The sequence below is a fragment of the Tachypleus tridentatus genome, chromosome 3, assembly GCF_004210375.1.
Source record: "Tachypleus tridentatus isolate NWPU-2018 chromosome 3, ASM421037v1, whole genome shotgun sequence".
Lineage (NCBI taxonomy): Eukaryota > Metazoa > Arthropoda > Merostomata > Xiphosura > Limulidae > Tachypleus > Tachypleus tridentatus.
The window spans coordinates 5,150,902-5,174,945 of record NC_134827.1 but is presented as its reverse complement, the minus strand read 5'-3'; the positions used below and the strand labels follow the sequence as shown (position 1 = coordinate 5,174,945).

General features: G+C 30.4%; 1 protein-coding gene across 4 annotated transcripts in view; it reads right to left on the bottom strand.

The window, feature by feature from the left end:
- Window positions 1-24,044, bottom strand: part of LOC143246251 (uncharacterized) — a 109,634-nt gene that overhangs the window by 19,787 nt on the left and 65,803 nt on the right. For all 4 annotated transcript variants that reach the window (XM_076492656.1, XM_076492655.1, XM_076492657.1 and 1 more), the window contains exons 11-16: window positions 23,089-23,155; window positions 17,757-18,061; window positions 10,721-10,785; window positions 7,781-7,925; window positions 4,361-4,480; window positions 827-1,016 (exon numbers count right to left, since the gene is read on the bottom strand). In XM_076492656.1, coding sequence (XP_076348771.1) covers window positions 827-1,016; window positions 4,361-4,480; window positions 7,781-7,925; window positions 10,721-10,785; window positions 17,757-18,061; window positions 23,089-23,155 — 892 coding nt within the window. The remainder of the gene's footprint in view (window positions 1-826; window positions 1,017-4,360; window positions 4,481-7,780; window positions 7,926-10,720; window positions 10,786-17,756; window positions 18,062-23,088; window positions 23,156-24,044) is intronic.

The window sequence follows — 24,044 nt, the reverse complement described above, 5'->3', positions numbered from 1 at the left end:
AATTGAAAGTTTCACACTTTGTACTGTAATAACAGAGATAAAGAGAAGAAGAATTTGTCTTGTAAAAGGGTGTTCTAAAGCAATTAAACCAACCTTTATGGACTTGTAAAAGGAGACAATTATTTAAATCTCTGGATACAACTATGGTAACCAACAGTTATAGTAGTGATTCTGAAATGTGTTTTACAACTTGTATTCTAACAACAGAAACAGAAAAGAATAATTCATTTTTCAGTTAGGTTCTAAAGTAATTGAACCAGCCTATGTGAAATTTTGATAGAACAGAATTATTTAAAGCTATGTATAGAATTGTGGTAATTCACAAGGTAACATAACAGAGTTTATCACTGATTGTATTGTAATAACAAATGAGAGAAGAAATAATTCATCTTGTCAACTGGGTTCTAAAGTAAAAGAACCAGTTTGAATGGACTTTTGATGAAAAAAAAATTACTTAGAGCTCTCTTTTATATCTTTGTTGATTATATTTACTTTTTAATACAAAATGAAAAGGTCTGCACTGACACTTACAGTATGTGAATCAAAATATTCCACTAACATTTATGTAAAAAGTGCCCTAAATTGTAACTTGCAGACAATTTCTGTGAACCAATTTTTTACAAAATGTGAGCTACTTAATAGCACTTTTAAATAAAAAATAGTTATCCAAGTGATCAGAAGAACTATAAAATAGTTAGTAATCATGTGTGTTTTGAATTACAAATATTTCTATACCAGTATGTGAGACACATGCTACACATTATATCAAATATACCCTCAAATTTATGCATTCCAAAAACTGCAAAGTTCTGCATCCTCACATTACCTGTTCTTACAGTTCCACTAGCATCAGCTACACCATCTTTATTTTGAACTTCTTGTTCACGCCGTTTCTGAACCTCTTTTAATCTTTCTGCAGCCTGCAATCTTCGGCGCTCTTCCTTCTTTTTAAGAAACTCCTCCCGTTTCTTCTTTTGTTCTTCAATTTTCTTCCGAAGTTCTTTAGTTTCTTCATCCTGTTGTCATAAAAGAATATTATTCAAAGTTCAGAAACAGTACCTACCTCACAGTAGTTCATTTGTCAAACATCTCAAACTGAGAATTAACTCTTACCTCTGTTCTTATTTCTTATTAAAATATTTTATCTAAACTATTATAAAGGTAAGAAATTACGAATAGATTGTTTAATTAAAATAAAGCATTTACTTCTTAATACATGTCTACAGTACTTACCAATTTAAGTGGAATCAAAATAAAGATATGTAGCTAGAGAAAATAAAACAGACATACACTACATGGCCAAAAGAATGTGGACACCCAACCATCACACCCATATGTGCTTGTTGAGCATCTCATTCCAAAACCATGTGCATTAATATAAAGTTGGTCCCCCTTTTGCTCCTACAACAGCCTCCACTCTTCTGGGAAGGCTTTTCACTAGATTTTGGAACATGGCTGCAAGGATTTGCTCCTATTCAGCCCCAACAGCATTAGTGAGATTGGGCACTGATATCGGATGAGAAGGCCTAGCTCACAGTCGGCATTCCAATTCATCCCAAAGGTGTTCCGTGAGGTTGAGGTCAGGGCTCTGTGCAGGTCAGTCAAGTTCTTCCACACCAACCTCAACACACCATGTCTTTATTGACCTTGCCTTGTGCACAGGGGCACTGTCATGCTAAAACAAAAAAGGGCCTTCCCCTCACTGTTACCACAAAGTTGGAAGCAGCACACAATTGTCTAGAATGTCATTATATACTGTAGCATTAAGGTTTCCCTTCACTGGAACTAAAGAGCCTAGCCCAAACCATGAAAAACAGCTCCAGACCATTGTTCCTCCTCCACAAAACTTTACAGTAGCATTCTCCTGGCATCAACCAAACCCAGATTCATTCATCAGACTGCCATGTAGTGAAGCATGATTCATCACTCCAGAGAATGTATTTTCACTGGTCCAGAGTCTAATGGCAGTGAGCTTTACACCATTCCAGCCAATGCTTCATATTGTGCATGGTGATCGTAAGCTTGTGTGTGGCTGCTCACCTACAGAAACCCATTTCATGAAGCTCCCAACAAACAGTTCTTGTGCTGACATTGCTCCCAGAGGTAATTTGGAACTCAGTAGTAATGGTTGCATCTGTAGACAAACAATTTTTACATGCTTCAGCACTCAAAAGTCCTGTTCTGTGAGCTTGTGTGACCTACCACTTTGTGGCTGAGCTGTTGTTGCTCCTAAATGTTTCCACATCACAATAACAGCATTTACAGATGACTGGGGCAGCTCTAGCAGGGCAGATATTTGATGAACTGACTTGTTGGAAAGGTGGCACCCTATGACAGTGCCACAGTAAAAGTCACTGAGCTCTTCAGTATGACCCATTCTACTGCTAATGTTAGTCTATGGAGATTGTATGGCTGTATGCTTGATTTTATGAACCTATTAGCAACAGGTAAGACTGAACTAGCCAAATCCACTGATCAGAATGGGTGTCCACGTACTTTTGACCATGTAGTGTAACTTCCAGCCTAGATTCTTTACTGTTTTAGAGTCCATAGTTGTAGGTTTGAAACTATAAACTTTGCACTTTTATGTAACTTGATTCCATATCATGTCAATAATCCCTATTCACTTTGTTGAAAATTAAGAAATTTTAATTATTTTGTTTCTTAAGTTTTTATGTCTACTTACAGAGAATATATTTTAAATTACATATGTGCATAGGCATTAAGTTGAATGTTACATGTTTTTCAACAGTTTACTGATTCATTGGCTTTTTACCATCCAACCATTATTTACTGAGCCAGGTGGATTTTGTCTGAGGTTTTATACAAATATCTGTTTAAAAAGTATTAAGTACAAAGGAAGACACAACAATATTGCATATATTATGCATTTATAGCCAGGTAACTCAACTTTCAAGGAAAAGTAATCAACTTTCTTTAGGTAATTCTTTCTAAATATTGGAGTTTTGCTGTAGACATGTGAAACAAAAATATGAATAAGAACAATAAAATACTAAAATATGCACTTACAAGAGTAGAGAAACCTACTACAGAAATAATCTACTGTTAAAAACTTCACTGAAATAATCACATAGAAACTGAAGAGAATTTGAGAAATGATTAATTCTCAATGTGACAGTTTTCAATTAATGTGTCATAAGTTACACAAATTATTTTACAATTAATGCACATTAATGAAGCACCAGGTATCTTCAATGGCAGAAAGTAAAAGACTTCAAGAAATTCTTCAGCATGAAAAACAAAGGTGCTTGTATTAAACTTAAAAACTACCTTATGATATACTCAATACTGCATTCATTACTACTGTTCAAATTTCAGTAAAATATTTGTATTCCTTTTTTTTGTAGCAGCTTGTAAACTTATGATCAATAATAATAAGGCTGTAGACACTTATAAACATTATTTATTCTAATAAAAAGAAACATTTCTGACTAGTATAAAATGGACATTTCTAACTAGTATAACATTGGTTAAATGGCTTCTACATTTCCACAATGCTTGAACAACTTTAAAGAATTTATGTTAGTTGTAAAAATAGTGAAGAATTTCTTATGGAATGGAGATCTCAACTTCCAAGAATCAGCTTAAGAGTTTGTTTACTAGCTGCATACAGACTTTGGTCCAGCATACCTAGTCATTTTTGCTGTGTTTTAGGCTTTGCGCTTGAATGTCTTCGAAAAAACTTGGTCAGCAGTGATGAAAAACTGATAAAATCTCTCCTCTTTCAAAAATGAACATAAAAATAGTATTATGAACAACAAAGAAATTCTTTTGGTTTGTTTGCCCAGCTTTGAATCAAATATTCATGGTTGTTTTTGTTTTTTTAGAGGCTTGTGAAACAAATATAACAGGAATAATATTACTACGAACAAATGACTGAATTTTGAATTTTTTCTAACAATCGGAAAAATCACCTTTTTTGCTATTATCAATATTTTAGCATCCTTAACCATCAATGGCATCAAAATAGGTCTTGAATGTTGTTTCAAGAATAAGTCTGATTTTTAAGATGGTTTTCATCCATATGTTTTATCAGAATTTTTGTGAAATTCCTGGGCAATCCCTATCATGAACAACTGTCATGGCTCAGACAATATGAAAGGAAGAAGCTATAGCTTTGTCATAAAAATTTTCTTCTAAGCACTCACTAACATCAAAACTCATAACATCCCATGTATTATTTAGAACTCAGGAAGTCAACAACATGGGTCAGAACTACAATAATATGTAACCCATAATATAATGAAGTCAATCCAATATAAATAAAAAGTGACAATATTATATGCAATGAATCAATCTATGCCTGAACATTAGACTGAAGAAACTCATATTTACATACCTCTTCAATCTCTGGCGGAAGTGTGTTCTTTACTGATTCTTCCACAGGAAGATTTTCTACAATTGGAACTTCTTTGATATTTGGATTTACAACAGGTTGTTTTTTTTGAGGCATCTCAGACTGAGAAATGAAACAAGTAACGAGATAACCAGGTACAACACAATTCTGATGTACAATAAAGGTCTAGTAAAAAACTTTATTCAGATTAAGTATTCAACAACAAATTATGAAGAACCTGTGCATAAATAATACACAACTCCATGAAATTTGGTGAAAACTCTGAATTAAATTCACCTTGAATATCTTTCTTTCACCTTCAACCAAAACAAAAAAATAAAATATTTTACCCACAACATTAACATCTATATGTAGGAGAAATTATCACATTATAAATTATTACTCTATAAAATGTCTGATTAATATTTGTTATGTTTTATCACAAAGTATTGTTTCTTATACAATTAGTTTCAGCTGTAAAGTTTGTATTAGCTCATCCTTTTTTGAATAAGCTGAAAAATACATGTATAAAACTCATTAATATTTGTTAGGTATTACCAAATGAGGTGTTGTTCTCATTTCTCATATGCATAGTATTGGGTGTAAATTTAATATTAGTTCTTCTCTTGGCTGAAAAGTATATGTAAAAAATTCACCTCACAAAGACAAGTTATATTTCAAATACAACTTAATTCTCTTACAGACATACCCATAATAAACAAATACATATTATTTTATACTACCAAATTATCATAATTTTGTAAATATAAATTAAAAAAACAAAAACTGTAAACCAAAAACCATAGACCCAAAACTAACAAATACTTTTGAAAACATTCAAAATTATGCATCTAAGAATCTTGATATTCCTATTTAAAGAGAAAAAAAATGTGTGAGAGACCAAAATAATCATAATGAAACTGGAAATATGAACACACTAAGACAATAATTTAAGCCTTGTAACACTGTCTTTCCAATAATTCATTTTTCTTCTTTTAGATTTAAGTATCTGTACTTTTTCTTTAAAATATTTAACCATCAACTTGTTTGTAGCATCAGTAGCTACCATTATCTACCAGTGACTACCATTATCTAAACATGATTACTCAACTGAGCAAAGATTTATAGCAAAATCTAAAATTCGTCTGACAGTCAACTTAACCCTTTCATAATGATCAAGTGTCTTGTTTGTTGACTTGAATTCAAAATTTTATTAATTTATGCCAATAAGTTTTGCAGTTTAATACCATATATGAGTTAATTTATTAATTTAAAAGTAAATATTTAATTAACACACCTAAATATCGATTTTTGTGAGTTACATGGTATCTTGAATGCAACACTGGTTAAAATTAGATGTTTGTCATGTTATAATACTAAATCTATAGTTCTGTATTAATTAGGAACTCAAATTGTCAATACTGACAAGATAGAATATAAAATAAAAACTTGTATATTTTTATTTCGCTTAGATATGGCTTATGTGCTGAATCAAATACAGTGGTCCTCTTCACCTCTCTACATTTTTGGAAAGAGTTCCTAATATACACTTACTTCAACATATGACATGTGAAGAGCCAAATGACAGGTTAGAATGTCCTTCTAGTAGTTTTCTCAGCCATTTTAATCTGCTAAAAGGCTACCACATTCTTTTGAACCAATACTAAAAGGAGGTAGGTTATGTCTTTAGTCTGCTCAAGGTTGCTCTTTTTTTTTTAAGACATAAATACAACTTAGTTACTAAGTTTGATAATTATAGTGGAATTCTATAGTACTCATATAATAACTTGTGATTTTCTGGTTACACTGCACAACAATTTTTTTTGAAAAGTTTTTACTGATTGTAACAGGTACCTGGTGGGTATGCACAAATATAATTTTGGTTTTACTTCATCACGTAGGAACTCTGAGAAATAGACAGTTAACTGTTTACTGGCAATAACGCATTTAATTGCGTTTATGTTTCTAATATGCTATTAATTCAACATAATTAAAAGTGTTTTGCTCCTGATTTTCATTTGTATTCATTGTCCAGTGCATCACGTGGCAGTGTCCAACAGTAGTCAGCAAGCATTGAAGGACTCCAGTTGCCCTGATATCGTTATTCCATTGTAGCAAAACTGAAAATTTCGATGAAACGGTACGTGATTAGCAAATTTGGATGTGATTTTCGTGATCAGCAGCAAAAAATCTATAAGGAACACCAACAGTGTTCAAGAAGCAAAAACTTTGTTGTGCTGTGTTATTCAACTGCATGTGTAAAACCTAACAAAAATATTTTTATTCAACTGCATGTGTAAAAACCTAACAAAAATATTTTGTTTCATATCCTCCACATCCAAAATTTGAAAAAGCTTAGCAACCTATGTCAAGCAGCAACCAAGTTCAAAGGTCACAGCTAGAAGACATAATTATTTGCTCTACTTCTTTATTTATTTTCCTGTATTTTATGAAAAATAAGGTTAATAGATTATTTCTAAATAGTAATAATCTATATACGCTCATAATGTACAATAACTGAAATGTAATGATACATTACAAAATATCAGTCTGCTGAAACAACAGAGCCAAGACAGGGTCACTTTGTAAATACTAAAGTGGACCATGCCTGTCAATCCAAGTTATGTAATGTCAGCCAAGCACAACTGGAAGATCAATATAATAGAAAATAATAAATATATAATGTTACGATACTTTAGCTACTTATATTAAACATTTTTCATATTACAATATGTAGTCACTCTATCAAGAAAAAAAAGCACAATTTATATTTACTTCCCTTTTTTTATGGTTTCAAGGTTGATCAAATTGACAGACTCTACATAGTGTAAAAAAACTAACAGACGAAATAAAACATCTAAGTGAAAACAAATCTTTAAAATGTATTTAGAAGGTTTTAGAGATTACACAAATAATATTAATAATTTTGGGGGCCAAAATGGCTTTTTAAATCATACCATGAAATCACTTTGCACTGGGACTAGCATTGAAAAGACTTGATATTTTCATAAACAAATCTTTAATAAAAATACTTCATTAAAAAAATCTGATTTTTGCTGTACAAGAAACTTGTAGTCTTTAGTAAAAGTCTAAAAAACTTTGTGAAAATACACATACTGCATCAATTGTTATTTTACTGTATAAATATTTAACGTGTGTATATTTTTATACAAACTCATATACATTACAATTATACTATGCCAGTTGCATATTTATGACAGATAAAGTTCTTAAAAGTTAAAAAGAGTACAAAAGAATTAATAAATTAGTTAACATATAAATTAAATATTAATTGATGTCAAAGGATCCACAAAAGTTTAATGCAGAAAGAGAAATGGTTTAATATCATAAAGACGTAATGGAAGCAGTTAAAGTCACAAACTTTTAGTAAAATTATACCTTATTTCAAAATAACACTCAAACCTTTAATAGTTTTTTAAGTGCCATACGAGGCTGCTTGGTAAGAATAACGTTTTGATTAGGAACTTGCTCTGTAGATGACCTTTTCTGTCGATACTGAGGATTGTAGAAGCTAGGTCTCAAGAACATCTCTTCACTGTGATGAGACCTGCAAAAACAAATATACATATACAGATTTTGGTATTAAAACTGCTGTATTAAAAAAAACAGGCTACACAAGAAGACTACTTAGAAAAACTAAAAAGATTTTACCAATGAAAACTTCAATAAATTGTCACATTTATGTCAAACAATACTTATGAATACCACATGAATTGTTTCAGCTTGGCATTGTACTGCCTTAATATTTCACAGAAACACTTATTACATTCAGGCTACTACATCTATATAACTAAACAATTAATGAGTACACATACAAAGAAAGACTTTTCTGAACTTTATTAAACTACACAAGAATGAAATTAAGAGTAAGGAAGTATGGTCAACATCATCATATGCATAAGGGAGTAGTGACTGTAGTAAAACTACACATTGCAGTGGAAGGGTATCTGGAAAATGGGTCTGTCATCCCTCAGAGCCCCATCTAAAACAGCACTATTTGTGTGTTAAAGTTATATGTGTGAATTTCTTCATTTGTTTATAGAATATCAGTACTGTCTTCCTGTTGAGTTTTAATTCTTATATCTTATACCCAGGTTTTGAAAAGTTTCACTAAATCTGGTGTCTCTTGGTATATAAATTAATTGGTTTATCATTTTTTATCATCAGACCATTTTACTCAAAGTACCTTTTGTATTAGAGATGTTTTAGTGGGTAATACATGTTGTGGAATAGGTATAACTCACTTAGGTTTAATCTTGCAGCAACTAAGAAGACCTGCAAGGCTATCAGACATGCAGATCTATTAACTGTTTCCACTACTTTATGCATACAACAGCATCTTTACAATTTATAAACTGTGTGTATTCAAATAAAAAAAAAACATCACAAGCTAAAAAATGCTACATGCATGTAGCACAAGCTTCCCCTGGTCTTCTTGGAATGCAACTTATAAACATGTGAAGCCTCTTTATGTTTTTTTTCTATCTATTTTTTGTGTTACTGAAAAGTACGTCAAATTACAAGTAACACTCATCACCCTTTGTGTAATTTGTACCATATTCTGTATAAAGCTAATTTTTATGGCACCTAAAGAAAATATTTTCAGATTATGGCCTTTAATTTTCCATTCACTGTATAATTTCTAAAGATTTATTATAAAATTTTAATATGCAATAAGTTCCAATTTTCTACCTGTCCAACCAGCTAATATAACAAATTACTGTTTAAAAGTACTTAATAAACTTGTAACAGCAATTTCTTTAATCTTACTGACAACTTTCTTTTGCATTTATCTACTACATGTGTTCAAATACACATAAGCTTGACTAACATCTTCTTCATCAACACACAAAGAGGACAAGGTTAGTGATCTACTACATCAATGAAAATTATAAGGTAATTTCCAGTCTTCTATCTCTTAAATAGAATATATAAAACAGAATTTTTTGTTTCACTGCACTGATAGGTATGGAACACTTACAGCTGAAATTATCAACTTCTGAAAATAAATTTTACTTATCTACCTTAATGGTCTGTTCTTATTTATTTCTTTTTTTTTTTCTCTCTCTCTCACTTCTGTTTCATACAAAGCAACTAATTATCCACAGCTATCTACAAGCAGAATAGTAACTTTAGATCTAAGATGTTGTAGGCTTAAGCAACTATATTTTCAAGTTATAGTTTCACTTCCTACCTGAGGCTTCAAATAAATGTTCAATCTGATATGTGGTACTTTACCACTAATGTGCGAGTTTGAATTTTGTGGATACCTCTTTTACTAGAGATATTTTACTATTCCAATATTGTATTTTGAAGCCTAGTTTTATATGTTTATCCTACATGTGCAATGAAATACAATGTTTAAACAAGTTATATGAAATTTTACTGAGGATAGTTTCCATATTCAACTTTTATCCATCAGTGAATCATATTCTTACAACTGCAACTTGTTATACCCAGTCAAAATAAACATTTTTATGTATAGAAAAAGATAAATAGTTAGTAGGTAATTACATTTTTTTATAAACAAGTATACACATTTCAAAGACATTAACTGCAAGAAAAAAAGTCATAATATTGCAGAAGGCAAAACAAATTTTTAAAGGAATTAGTTGTACTCCAAAAGAACAGAATCTCAAAATCTCTACTTAAGCAGATAAAGCACAAGAATAAAAAAAGAAAGATAACAGCTTCATGGATGAACTATACAGATGCATTTCTTGCCATGAATAATTAGAAATGTTGTATTTTGTGGGTAAGAATGGTAATTAAAAGCCCAGTTAAAACTCACTTTTCAGTATGAGGAAAGAGGGGATACTATACAAACAGACAGACAAAATATTACCTAAAGTTACAAATAAGACAAATTAATTGTCAAAATATTAAATACAAATTTCCACTCTGAAAACTCAAAACTTGGCATAAACAAACCTCTTTTTCTCAACTTGCAAAATATATCAAAAATATTGTTCATAACTACAAAAAAATTTAAAAGATTTATGACACAAAAATGCTTAAAATGTGTTTAGAAAAAGTATTTTCATTTTAGCATAACAGTTACGTCTGACACTAGTATTTTAATATAAGAATAAAATTCTTATTTCGTAAATGAAAACTCAAAACTTTAAAAATGTATGTAGTCAAAGAACATATTAACACTTCTCATAAATATTGAATTTTAAATTTTACAGTGTATTTTTATGACTACAGAATACAAATTATCCTAATCAGAAATACTTTAACAACAAAGTTCACAACATATTTATTAGTTAATTAAAGTAACATTGATCTACTGGTTAGATGAATGAAAAACTAACATTTTTTTTATACGTATGCTCTCACCTGGACTGTTTGTGCTGTATAGACAATCTATTAGGTTCATTCTGGAACTGATTTCTCATAGGTTCCTATAGAATAATAAAATTTACTAATTTACTAAAGCCACTTGGTGTTATTAATACACATCTTCTGGTATTCTGATACATACCTTTTCATCAACACTTTTGCAATGGGTATCTTTTTCTGCATGAGATTTTAGTGACTTACATTCATAAGTTAATTAAACCACTTTTTTATAATGGTATATGAATATCTTTCGTGTAAAAACATAGCTAATAATCCAAATTTTAAAAGTATACAAGTTTTAGTTCCTAATTTTATAAAATAACATTTAAAAAATCCTGAATTTCCTCTAGTGTGAACATTTTAACATTTTCTCTTTAAGCATCCACTGTTCTATAATTTATTTACCCCTCCCCCAAGAAGTACAAAATTTAATATAAATTACCCATCATAATGCTGTCTCCATACATTTCTTTTAACCTTAAATTATTATTCGGTTACAGATCTATTAAATAAAAAAAAAATCAAACCCCTTTTTCCACAACCTCCTTTCACACCTTCTCTTTCAAAAATTGCTATTAGTTCTCTCAGAAGTATATTACTAATTATTTATAACCAATAAAAAGCCAATATTTTAATTATCAAATAATGTATTATACTATCTTGTTTTCTGTCAAGAGAATTGTCTATTTTGTTTCCAGTTTAAACATTACTCCCACACAAAACACACAAACGAGCTTAACCGAAATTTTTAACAGCGCTTGTGAGATGGTTAGAAATCCAGAAAAATTGCAATAATTATGCAACATTGTCTGTTTTTTGCATGTTATTATTCTGTGTTCTTTAGTACATTATTCAATTAAATAAAAAGTTACTTGGTGCAGTAGCATCATTAGTATAAAAAAGTAACATGAAGTACCATCAACAATCAACAGCAAAAATGACCCAGGTAAGTACTTTATTTCTTGTTTTTCATGTTTATTCTTTATTTATTAAAATGCAAAAAAATAGAAACTTTTAAATCAGGTTTGGTAATATAAATAATAATAATAAATGTTCATCAGGTACACTCTTTAGTAGCTAGTTCATAATATCATTCAATAGTGTAATGTGAGATAAATTTGTCAAGTGATTTACAACTTACATGGGGTGAATATTAATTAGATGTGGTTCAAAAGGCAATAAAACAATAAAATTCAAGTACAATTTACAAGTTTAAAGTTACTTAGGATAAGCAAATGCAGTTTCATGTTACAATTTAAAGCTATTCAACAAAGAAAAAAGAAATATAATTTTATTTTATATCTTTTTATGGTGGTAATTTATAAAGAAAAACAGATAAAATACAAAGTTTTAATGGAAAAAAAATGAAATTTATTTAAATTTTAGATTAGGCAAATGAAATTTGAGATTTTACAGATGAAAAAAATATTTTTAATATTAACATAAAAATCACTTTCCATTCAGAGCAGCCTACAATTTGACTTCAAATTTTTTAAAGAAAATACTTCATTAAATATTCTGATTTTTTTCTACAAATGATAAATATTATTGATTATTGAAAGCTTGAAAAATTATGTGACAATGCACAAAATATATTAGAAGTTATAGTATGAAAATTATAAAGATCAGTTTGGGGTCACAAACTCCTCTGATTTCACCAGAATACAAAAAAAAATAAAATTTTGGCATTTCTCTCAGTAATAGTGATATACTTGATATTGCTGTATTTTATGCTATGAATAATCTAACTTAATGCTAGCATAAAGCTTTCCAATATATACCTCATACTGAAATGATAATAAGGTATCCAAATCAAGTTGAAGTAGTTATCAGATCACTGGTGAAGTTTGAACTTACTCTTTTCCTTATCTAAACAAAACCTTAATTTCTTTTAACTTATTCCTATACTAATCCAAAACTATAACCATATTAACTATGAGTGATACTGTTTTATTAGCTTATTAATGTTAATCACATTAACCCTTTAACAGAGGTAAAAGTCAGACAGCATGCCATCATGTTTTACACACTTATGTTCAAAATTATTTTAAAGTACAATTTTATGAAAGTATGTCTACAAATATGGAATCAAATTATAGTTTATAGTTCAAAATTTAGTATTATACATTCATTACTCAATTTCATAATTCAAAAATATGTATTAGAAATTAACTAAATATTGATTTTGTGTGTGTGTTCACACAGTACTTTATATTCTTTTCCTCAGATCATATAGTACACACATTACAAAAGGTAAAATCTAACAAATTAGAAACTCTAGTTAATATTTTCTTACACTGAAAATATATTTCTCCCAGATATTTATGTCTATTCACAGTCATAGCTATTCTTGATTTGAATGCCCTCTAGTATGCAAATTTTCAATTGCTACTAGCCTTGAACTCCCACCTCATCCCATGTGTATACCATACTGCTTAACTGCATGTGACAACCCTCCGAATACAAGTGCAACATACCCTCCTATTACAGCTGACTTCCTCTATGCAAATTAACCCAATTTTCACTTTAAGATTAGGCATGAAAAACAACACCAGATATGGAGAGGAGATAAGTAACTATTGGTAATATATTTTCAGTATAGGAATACATGAACTTCTGATACAATTACTTATCTCAACTTACAGTTACAGCTAGAATCCCACATTTAGCAGGTGAAGGGACTGGTGTAAAATTACATAAATAAGAGTGTTTTAAAAGTAGTTGAAGAGTACCCATGGAATATGCCACCTCTATGTAGAGGAAACCTACCCATGGGAGACTACACCACATCTGAATCAGGCATACTCTTCTCCAAAGTAGAGCAATATGGTTTTGTGTTGCAGAGATTTGACAGAACAAATGAAATCCAAGAGGAATATGTGTAAAGTGGCTGGGACATATCAGACTATAATAGGCATATTAATTTCAGTCCAGACTAGTGTCACCAAAAAAACTAAACCAAAACGTATAACAAATCCAACACAATCCAGAGCAACAAACCCCGGGAATGTACAACCACATGGCATTAAAATGGTGCAAATGCAATATAGAGGATCAATTTCAGTTAAAACCAAATGGCACTGAGGAAGTAACATTCAGTCTGTTATTAGAGAAAGTTCCCAGCCCACTCAAATGTGAGTCCTTTTGTTGGTCCAACTCCAAACAAACCCAGTTGCCCAGGGACTGACATCCAGGCCACTAGTGGTAGAACCCAAGCCAGAGGGCAGGAATGAAAAAACAGGCAAAAAATCCATTCCATATCAGCAGTATTTGGAATAAAATATCAGACCCATGACAAGAAGACAGTAACACTTTTTAAACAAGTTGAAAGTCACCACTCTACTTTTGACTGAGTAGAACTGTACTTACCCACAAGTAATCTTCTGAAACACTCTACCTTAATACTACGCATGATAGACCTTATAGGTCTCACAGTGCAGATATTGGATATCATTGTACTTAGTTAAGCATCACTCACCACACAGCAAAATACATAACATGTTAATTTGCCTCCCAAGAAAAAAATTAATAATAACTTACCCACTCACAGTTGTAGCAATTAATTCTTGATGACAAAAAACACACTTGAAATAAAAATATATCTCAGAATGGCTGGTATGGGTATTAACAATTTTATTGATAAGCAGAGAACAATGTTTTGACCTTCCTAGATCATCTTCAGGTTAACAAAGAGAAAGTTTGCAACTGATTGCTGCTGAGCACATCTTAGAAATGAGAGTATAAATGAGTACAGGATTGTAGAGGTCATTGCAGATACATTTTTATGACATAGATTGAATCTGAAGCAATTAATTCAGCCTTACACTAACCACTATACTGGTACAGGTATGTTGATGATAGAATTGCTGAATTCACATCTACAGAACACACACGGGTCACTCCATGTCATATCATCCAGGGATCTGCAGGTGATCCAGACAGAATGCCTTGAAAAAATTCATCTACCCATATAATGAAAAATTGCTAAAGATTAGATCAATATCTCTAATAGTTTCTGATTTACAGCCCTGTAAAATGTAATTAACTTTTTGAATTTTTAGAAAATTCATTTTTGGGCAACTTTGGTTGCTTAAAGCTGCAAGAGCAATGGTGGTAGAAGGCTGAAATTTGCTACACTGATTGAATTAATCCCACAGAATTCAAAAATAGTCTTAAACCAAGTTTATCTCTCTTAGGATTTGCATAGTGAGGCTGTAAAATCACCTGAAAACCCAAAATAGTAAAAAACATTGGTTTATTTAATAAGCCATAGCTCTAAAACTTAATATGATACAAAGCTGAATTTTTTTTCAAATTTCCTATAACATATCAGTTAATAAATCAGCAATTGTTGTGATTAAAAATCTGTTAGATCTCCTGTAAAAAATTTAGCTGCATGCAACTTTTTATGATTTAGCTAAAAATAGCCCTACTTCAGGCCACAGTTTGACCATGTCACCAGTTATTCAGCCTTTTCAGATTTCACTGGATTAGTGAGTAAGACTCCGTAATGGATGGAGCCAATCATCCATAAAATAATGTAAATTGAGCCCACAAAAATAAAAAAAAACACAATATACCTGTAATATCAAGCCTAAAATTGGTTAATAGGGTAGGTGCTTCAACAGGCTGAGTGTGTGCCTGCATAGTAAATGAAAGGGGTTGGAGGTGTCCAAACCTGCATTATCCTGACTGAAGTCCTCATTTAATGGCAGAATTACCTGTAGATCAGAAGATCCTTCATTGTGCATGAAAGAAGCCACTACCTAACAAAGCATAGCCAACACTTCCTTCACCTATAATGCCACGCTTGCAGCTACTGTCATAGATCATTTAATGCTGGTACCATAAGTAATAACTGTAATGGTAAAAGTAACATATGAATGCATAAATATTGAATCATTAGCAGCAACTGAGTGAGAAACAGAATTCACAATTGTACAATTGTGTAAATAAATCCAGCTCGATAGCAAGTTATAAACATTACTTTGAAATGCAAAAATCAGTAAATGAATATTTTCAAACTGCACTAAAGAAAAAAAAAAGTCTTAAAGCAAGTACTAGTTCTTAGCATTGTCATTCCAAATTGAGAAATAAAGATTGAGTTCAACTGCACAGAGGGAATCAGCTGCAACAGAAGGGTGTTTTGCATTCTTACTGTGGAGAGTTTTTGCATGTTAATTTGCTTAAACATAGTTGACACACATGTGGAATTAGACAGGAGTTCAAGACTAGTGATTAGCCAAATGTGTGCACTATAGGGCAGTCAAATTGAGAATAGATGTGAATGTAAGTAGAGTTACGTAACTGCATCAGAATTACCAATACTAACAAGCTGGAATATAAAATGAGAACCTCTCATCTTTTCTATTTGCTAATTTAACATTATATTTAGAAAATCTACCCCTTTAATCATACCTACTTTTCTTAATTATATGTTTACAACCAATCAAAAGTTATCAGTTTGAACAACTTAATCCTGTTAGTATTCCTAAAGTTAGCTATTATAACCATTGGAGAATTTGAAGATTGATGAGCAAGGTGATACTCTGATCAGAAATGAGATTTTGGTAAACCAAAACACAGCTTAGTTAAGAAGCCTGATAAACTACAATGAATTTTTGTGATACTGGTATAGTAATTTATAGTTTTTGTTATTCCAAAATGCCTATATATTTTTTTTTCTTTACATCTTCCTCATGCAAAATTCAACAAAGCTTGGCAAGTACAACACACAATTACTAAATTTTTCTATCACCACAAGGAATAGAAATCATTGCTTCCAAAATATTTTTTATTTACTCTTCCACATTTAAAAAATAAAATCACTGAAATTTAAAAATTTATTTGTGAAGGGTAATAATATATGTGTGTGTGTGTGTGTGTGTGTGTGCTCACGTGTAATGTATGGTAATCAAAATGTTACTATATTTTACAAAATACTAATATGCTAGTACTAAGACTAAGAAGAGTAAAGCATTCATGTTTCATAAATGTCAGTTTCATGCTACTTGATACAGTAATAAGAGTTGCATGTGCACTGCACAATTTACAGCTTGAGTTATGGGATTATTATTTAAACATGGTTCAAAGGTAAATAAAACAAAAAAAAAACTAATAAATGTATAATGTTACAAAATTTAACCTATTTAGAATAAAGAACTATGGTTTCCTCTTACAATTTTCAGTAATTCCAGTAAAAAAAGATAAAAAAATTAGATTTTCTTTTTCCCAACTTCTTCATGGTGACTAGGAGGTTGGTCAAATCAATCAACCCAATACAGGTAAAGTTCAGAAAATAACAGATAAAATATAAAGTTTTTCTAAAGTTTGAAAGGAGGTTATATAAATCAAGCAAATTTGCCAATTTTCAGTTGAAGAAAAGTATTTCTTAATCTTAAAATCAAAATTATTTTACATGTTGGATAGCTAACATTCCAAAAGCAAAAATAATTTCTTAATCTTAAAATCAAAATTATTTTACATGTTGGATAGCTAACATTCCAAAAGCAAAAATTCATGAGCAAACCTTTAATTAAAATACTTAATTAAATAATCTGATATTTTGTGTGCAAAAGCCTTGTAATATTTATAACATAAATGGTACACTAAGGCATCATATGAAACAAAAATATTACAAAATCTTTCACACATAAGGACGAATTATTAACATAAAAAATAAAATTAATTTGAAATTAATCAATAAGTATTACAATAATAAAAAAGATACATCAGTTTATTAATGAAATTACTAAATTTCAGCTTCTGTTTTCTTATTTTTAGACTTTGTTTTACTACATAATTTTCATTAGACCACACTCATTTTATTTCAAACTTCTACACATTATAACAAAATTAACATTTTTATATTTTTAAGTGCTCATCTTGTAAACTGGTTAATAATTGTCTACATTTATCAATTACTTTTTATAACACATTTTACTTTGTATAATATTCTAATTTTTAAAAAATAAGATATTAGTAAGTTTTATATTAACTTTTCACATTGTGACCAATTAATAAAAATGAAAACCTGATGAGATGGTGAGAAAATGCCTGTATTAGTTGGCTGTGGTCTCTGTTGACTATGAAAGGGAGGAGGGTGGTTTATGTCTGGCTGCTGTAACATGGGAACTCTTGGTTCAATCACTGAAGATGCTGGGTGAGAAGGTGAGAAGGGTGGAGGCTGTTGAAGATTAAACTGAAAACGATTTTGCACTGGAGGAGGCTGGTTTGTAGGAGGAAAATGTGAGAGCCTAGGAGGAAGTTGATGCAATGGTAGAATACGAAACTCATTCCTAGGAAATCCAGGCAGCAGGCCAACAGAAATTCTTGAGCCTGTTGAGAAAGTAACCAAAAATATCTATTAAAACAGCACTCGAAAATTTACTTTCAGTACTTTATCCAGTATAAATAGGAATTTCAAAATACTCCTGATTTCATCAATTATGAATTTTTATTTAAAAAAAGACAAAAAAAAGATTGTTGTTCTTCTCTGTAGTGCAAAGCTACACATTAGGCTATCTGCATTCTGTCCACCAAAAAGAATATAATCCTAGGTTTTAACTCTGTTGTAACTTCACAAATTTAGTCCTGGTCCACAGGGGGACAGAAACAAAATTAATCAAGCATAACTTAAGTATCATTAAATGAAATTTTCATCAAGCCTAATAAAATTACATGAAAATACACTATTAAAAATCTTAAAATGAATTTTTCCTTTACTATTGCTGGAAAACATGTTTAAAATATAAAAAAGAACTTTTAGAAAAATATAAGGAATTATCAATTTTGAACAGTTAATACTAACAAATAAATTAATTTAACAGGTTTGTTCATATAAACAAGCATGCACATCCGTCATTTTGCTTTTGTCAACAATATCTAAGTCATAGTTACAGGCTAACAACCGAGCTTACTTATACTTGCAAAATGACAATAATTACATATTAGTTCTAATAATTGAAACAAATAAGTTAAGCATAATAATGCCAATGTTAACTAAAATTTCACACACATTTTGATTGGTAAATTTAACAAGTTTACATGGAAAAGTTGTAGAGGATATTACTAGAAAAAATTTTAATCATTAATAATGCATCTGATAGTACCAGTTTTAACACTTTCCACTTTGACTACTTCTTTATTAGTATGAAATGATATTGGAAATGTAAGATATTTCAAACATATAAAGCATGAGAATTATTGAATGCTTCCAAGTCTCAGTAAAATTTTCTTTGGTAAATTTACAATGCATAAAGAAACTAAAATCACTACACAACATAACTGTATGGCATTAGGCAAAACATCCATTATTATTAGTAATTATGATTAAAAAATGGGAGGTGAAAATCTGAAAAATGGTACATAAGCATACTATGTGTTTGCTATTTTTTATTTTAATAAAGGATTTTTTATTAATTAGTTATCTGAGGTGTACATGCAGTAGAGTAGTCCTTATTTTAAAACTTAAAATAGTTTTAGGAGGTTACCTCAGGGTTTTGTGAGAATTGGTGAAAAACTGATATGGACCAATTTTTTTACTGAAATACATTCAAAACTAGAAGTTGATACCAAGATTCCATGTTTTATTTCATGCTCTCTTGATGCTCTCTCTGCTTTATTAATGTCAATGTCTTCTGTTCACAGGTCCAAAAATAGAAAATTCCTTTATAATGTTTAGTTCTAAAGACTCAAAAGCTTCTATTAAAAAGAGATGTGATGGTTCTCTTTTATCACTTTCATTTAGCTGAGAAAGAAAAGGTTAATTCAAAAACCTTATCAGTTGCAGATTCAGTTATGGAGGTGAAGAGCAGTCAGGATTCCAGCTCAGTTGAAAAAGAATATACTCCATATGTGTCACAAAACTCTTTAATAAGTGAATAAAACTTAAGAAGAACAAAGACAATATGAGGTTTGTTTGTTTGTTTGAAATTAAACACAAAGCTACACAATGGGCTGTCTATGCTATAACAACTACTGACCCTGAAACCTGGTTTCTAGTACTGTAAGTCCACACACATAATGCTGTGCCACTGGGGGCTACAATATGACAAAAAGGTCCAACATCCTGATAGACAAAGATGAAAACCTCAAAGAAGACTTGGATGATTTGTTAAACATCACCCAGAACAAGGCATGGAAAGGAGGGATGTCAAAGTAAAATGGGATTTGTGAACACCACTTTGGTCAGAAAGAAGATGAAGAAACAAGAGGAAGAAGTACAACAATGATACACCAAAGAGAAACAGCATCACAAAGAAGGTGGAGATGGGCCATGGACAAGTTTATACATTACTGGTGTGACTGCCACTCTAACCAATGATGACAACATTGCTGTTCTTGAGCTATCCACAACTACATCATTTATGACTCCAAAACATGCTTGAGCAAATTACCAATCTTCAATTGGCAACAAAACTAAACTGCACCAAAGTCAGTAACCAAAAAGCCACTTTTCACTAAACTTCAGCCACAGATATTAGAAGTTATGACATCTCATATTTGAGTTTGAACTGTACAGTGATTGATTCAGAGGCAGTGAGCAAAACTCTGAAAATTGCACAGATAATAAATGAATCATTCAATCTGACTAACTCCTTGAATGACCAGTGGCACAGAAAGCTACTTTCCAAAATTATTGGGAACTAGACTGTAGATCAACCTCTGATTCTTGTATTTGGAGTAGGAAAAAAACAACTTCTTGAAGTCCCAAAAATGAAACTGGACTGAGAAATGACCAATGGAGTGGAAAAAGCAGTCTGATCCAGGAAAATTTAAAACAAGGTAGTTGCTCTGGGTAAATCTTACATTACTAAGTTCAATAAGCAACGTGATGTTTAGATAGTCTGGTACAAAATTTCACTGAATAAGCTTGGAACATTTTAAGAAAGAAAGTAACAATCCTGAAGGTAGCTTTCAAGTTAAGTATTGGAGCAAACAAAGTACACTTTCATTATGACTGTGTTATCACAGTTTTTATATTTCATCTTTGTTAAGGCTTTCTCAATTTCTCATGAGCTCATTTAGTTAGAGAATATGGAAACTATCCCACAGTTATCAGTGATGTCGAGAAAACCCACTTTTTGAGAAATTTATATGCAAAAACGGCTCGTTTGGGTTGCATATAAATTTGGGTTATTTTTGCATATAAATATTCCACAGTTAATGTGTTGATAAATCCCCTGTTATTCTGAGAACCTACATTATAATTCTTAAATTAAATCAGTGCTATCCAAAAATATCATAGCAGTTGAGATTTTTTTAAATTACTTTATCCAAAACAAATGTTAATAAAATATACACCAAAACAAAATTATAAATCTGAACATTTCAGTTATAGTTTTGCTTTATATGCCATTACCAGTGAAATATTTCATACAACTTTTTAAAATGCACTAATATCCTTTGCTATAAAAAAAGACGACATACTGTGGTGCAAAGTATCGCCTAGTTATGAAATATCATTTGACAATCTTTAACATTTAAAAAACCCAAAGAACTTAAGTAAACACTTCAGTTACTGTCACACAACAAAACAAAGAAGAAAACATCTAATAGACAATATGTACTTGTAAAGAGTCTGGAAAATATCAAGGAAATTACTTATTTTAACCCTTAAATGGAAACCATCATCAATTAATGCTGCTACCTACAACATTCCTGCTGTTTAAGGGTTAAATACATTAATTTTATCCATTGAAATTCCTTTTTTTTTCAGAATCAACAAATTTTGTATTGGCCCAACTATAAGATAATGTTTTATCAATAAATAGGCTGTAAAATTCACATTCCTGAAAGTCCGGGTAGCATTCGTCTACACATGCACACCAGATGTTTACTCACGGTCATTACTAATTCTTGCAACTAATCTCCTGATGGCTGTTCAGTTATAGTAATGGTTTTGCATACCTAAAATTATGTTATGACGACTACTTTTTTCTCTTTCCCATAGTTTCTGAAAATGTGAGGATCAACCTTATATTTGAGATTGCCATATAATTGGGCCAATACAATCTATAAGTAACTTAATAATTAACCTTTTCCGAACTGCAAAGCACGTTTCAAATTTTAAATACACAATGCAAGTCAAATTTCAAAGTAACTATTTAACAATTTTTAACTAAAATACTTTGGAATTGAAATTTTATATTTTTTAATATTCATTTAACATAATTCACAAAGAAAATTGAAAACAATATTCAAATCTACCTTTCTGTAAAGCCTAAAGAAGTCTAACATGCAAACAAAATTTAATGCCTTTCTCAGGAATTTTTAATCCATCCCAAACTATAGGTTTAATTTCTTTCTTAATATGATACCTATTATTACAACTGTTGAAATTCAGCTTAAAAAATAGCTAAAAGTTAAAACATCATAGATTACAAATTACTTACATTATTATAGATTATTATATTATATTATAGATTATTATATTATATATTATTATATTATATATTATTATCATAGATTACAAATTACTTACATTATTATAGACTAAATAAAGTGGTTCGATAAGTAGCATATGGTTTCATGGCAAAATTATTAGATATAACTAACGTAGAGTAGAACAGAATATAATAGACAGTTTACAAGAAATGAAACAAACAGAATACCTTGAATTTTAATTCATAATTTACTTTTCTCCTTATTTAAGAAAATACTTTGTGAAAGCTATAGAAATTTTCTATAGCTATAGAAATTTTCTTCTACTGCACAACACCAGTTAAGCTTACTTAGGTTTAGTGAGTGCTGTGAACGAGAGCAAAATATTCTGATAACTTCTTACTTCATGAATATTATTTTTGAGATTCTCCTATTCAAATAACCTATATAAATAAAATAACTTAGAATTTATTCAAAAGAAGCTATATTTATTATTAGATATAATTAATAAAGAATATTGATACCTAGTCTCACAGTACATCATTTTAAAGTTTAGGTACTAGGTCATTAATACATTTTTGTCATTGTCTGTAGCGTTATTTATAATCTATAGATAAAATATGAAATTGGCAAAATAATATACCAAAGAAATATATTAATGAATATCAGTCAACTGAACAAGTACGTAAAACTGAAATTCTAAAATGAAACAAACTTTTTCATTTTTTTGTCTCAAAATCTGAGGAAGGTTCTAACAAAAAGAACTGCATAAAAAAATTAAATATGCTTTTTAATCCAAAGTAACATACAATTATTTGTAAATTTAGTTCACATTCCATACAACTTTTTTTAGGAAAAAAACAAAGCAAATCAGTTATCAGTGATAACTCCATCAGTCTGAATGAGTTAAAATTATATCTTCCATTAACTAAGCATACCATGTGTTTACTAATTGAAAAAGAAGCTCCAGAATACCTTACCTGGAACAGAAGTAGGTGCTCCAGATGAAGGGCCAGAATGGTGCTGCCATCTATCAGAACTAGGAGGCTAAATATGATAAAATATTTAAGCAAAAGAATGAGAGAAATAAATTAACTGATGCATGTTTTACACGTTAAATTCCAGTTTGACTCTTTTTCCAGAACAAACATATAACAAATTCTGAAGTCAAAATCAACAAGAAATTATAAAAATATAAAATGTTTAAATAGTAAAATTTATGAATAATTAGTCTGGCACACAGATATTCATCTACCTGAGCCTATTTCATAAATAAAACTAGTTGGTTTCTATCATTTGTTTTTGAAATTCATGCAAAGCTACACAAGTACTATATGCACTAGTCATCCCTAATTTGGCAGTATAAGACTAGACAGAAGACAGCTAGTCATCACCACCCACTGCCAACTCTTCAGCTACTCTTTTACCAGCAAATAGTTGGATTGACCATCACATTATAATGCCCCCACAGCTGATGGGACAAGCATAGTTTCTATGAAAACAAAAAACAAGTATGCACACAACACTTACAAGATATATACCACTAAACAGCCTTATGCACAATCGTTTTGTCATTGATGAATAAGTTACTATGTAGATTTCTATGATTTACTTTCCTGAGCCAAGTAAGTGTAATTTTCTTAATACATATCCAAATGTTAAGTACATACTTTTCATCCTTACTGGAAAGAACAAGGAAACTAACAGATATAATTTCTAAAGTTTGTTTATTTCAGAAAATTTTTTGTAAAACTACACATATCCATCCCTAATTTTGAGCTGATAGACAAAAGAGAACATAGGTAGTCAACAGCATCCACCACTAACTTTTGGGTTACTCTTGTGTGATCAAAGTTGGATCTGATCATCATTTTATCAGTCCACTCCCATCCAAAAAAAGAGCATATTGCAGATACAAAAGTAGATTTCCCAAGAG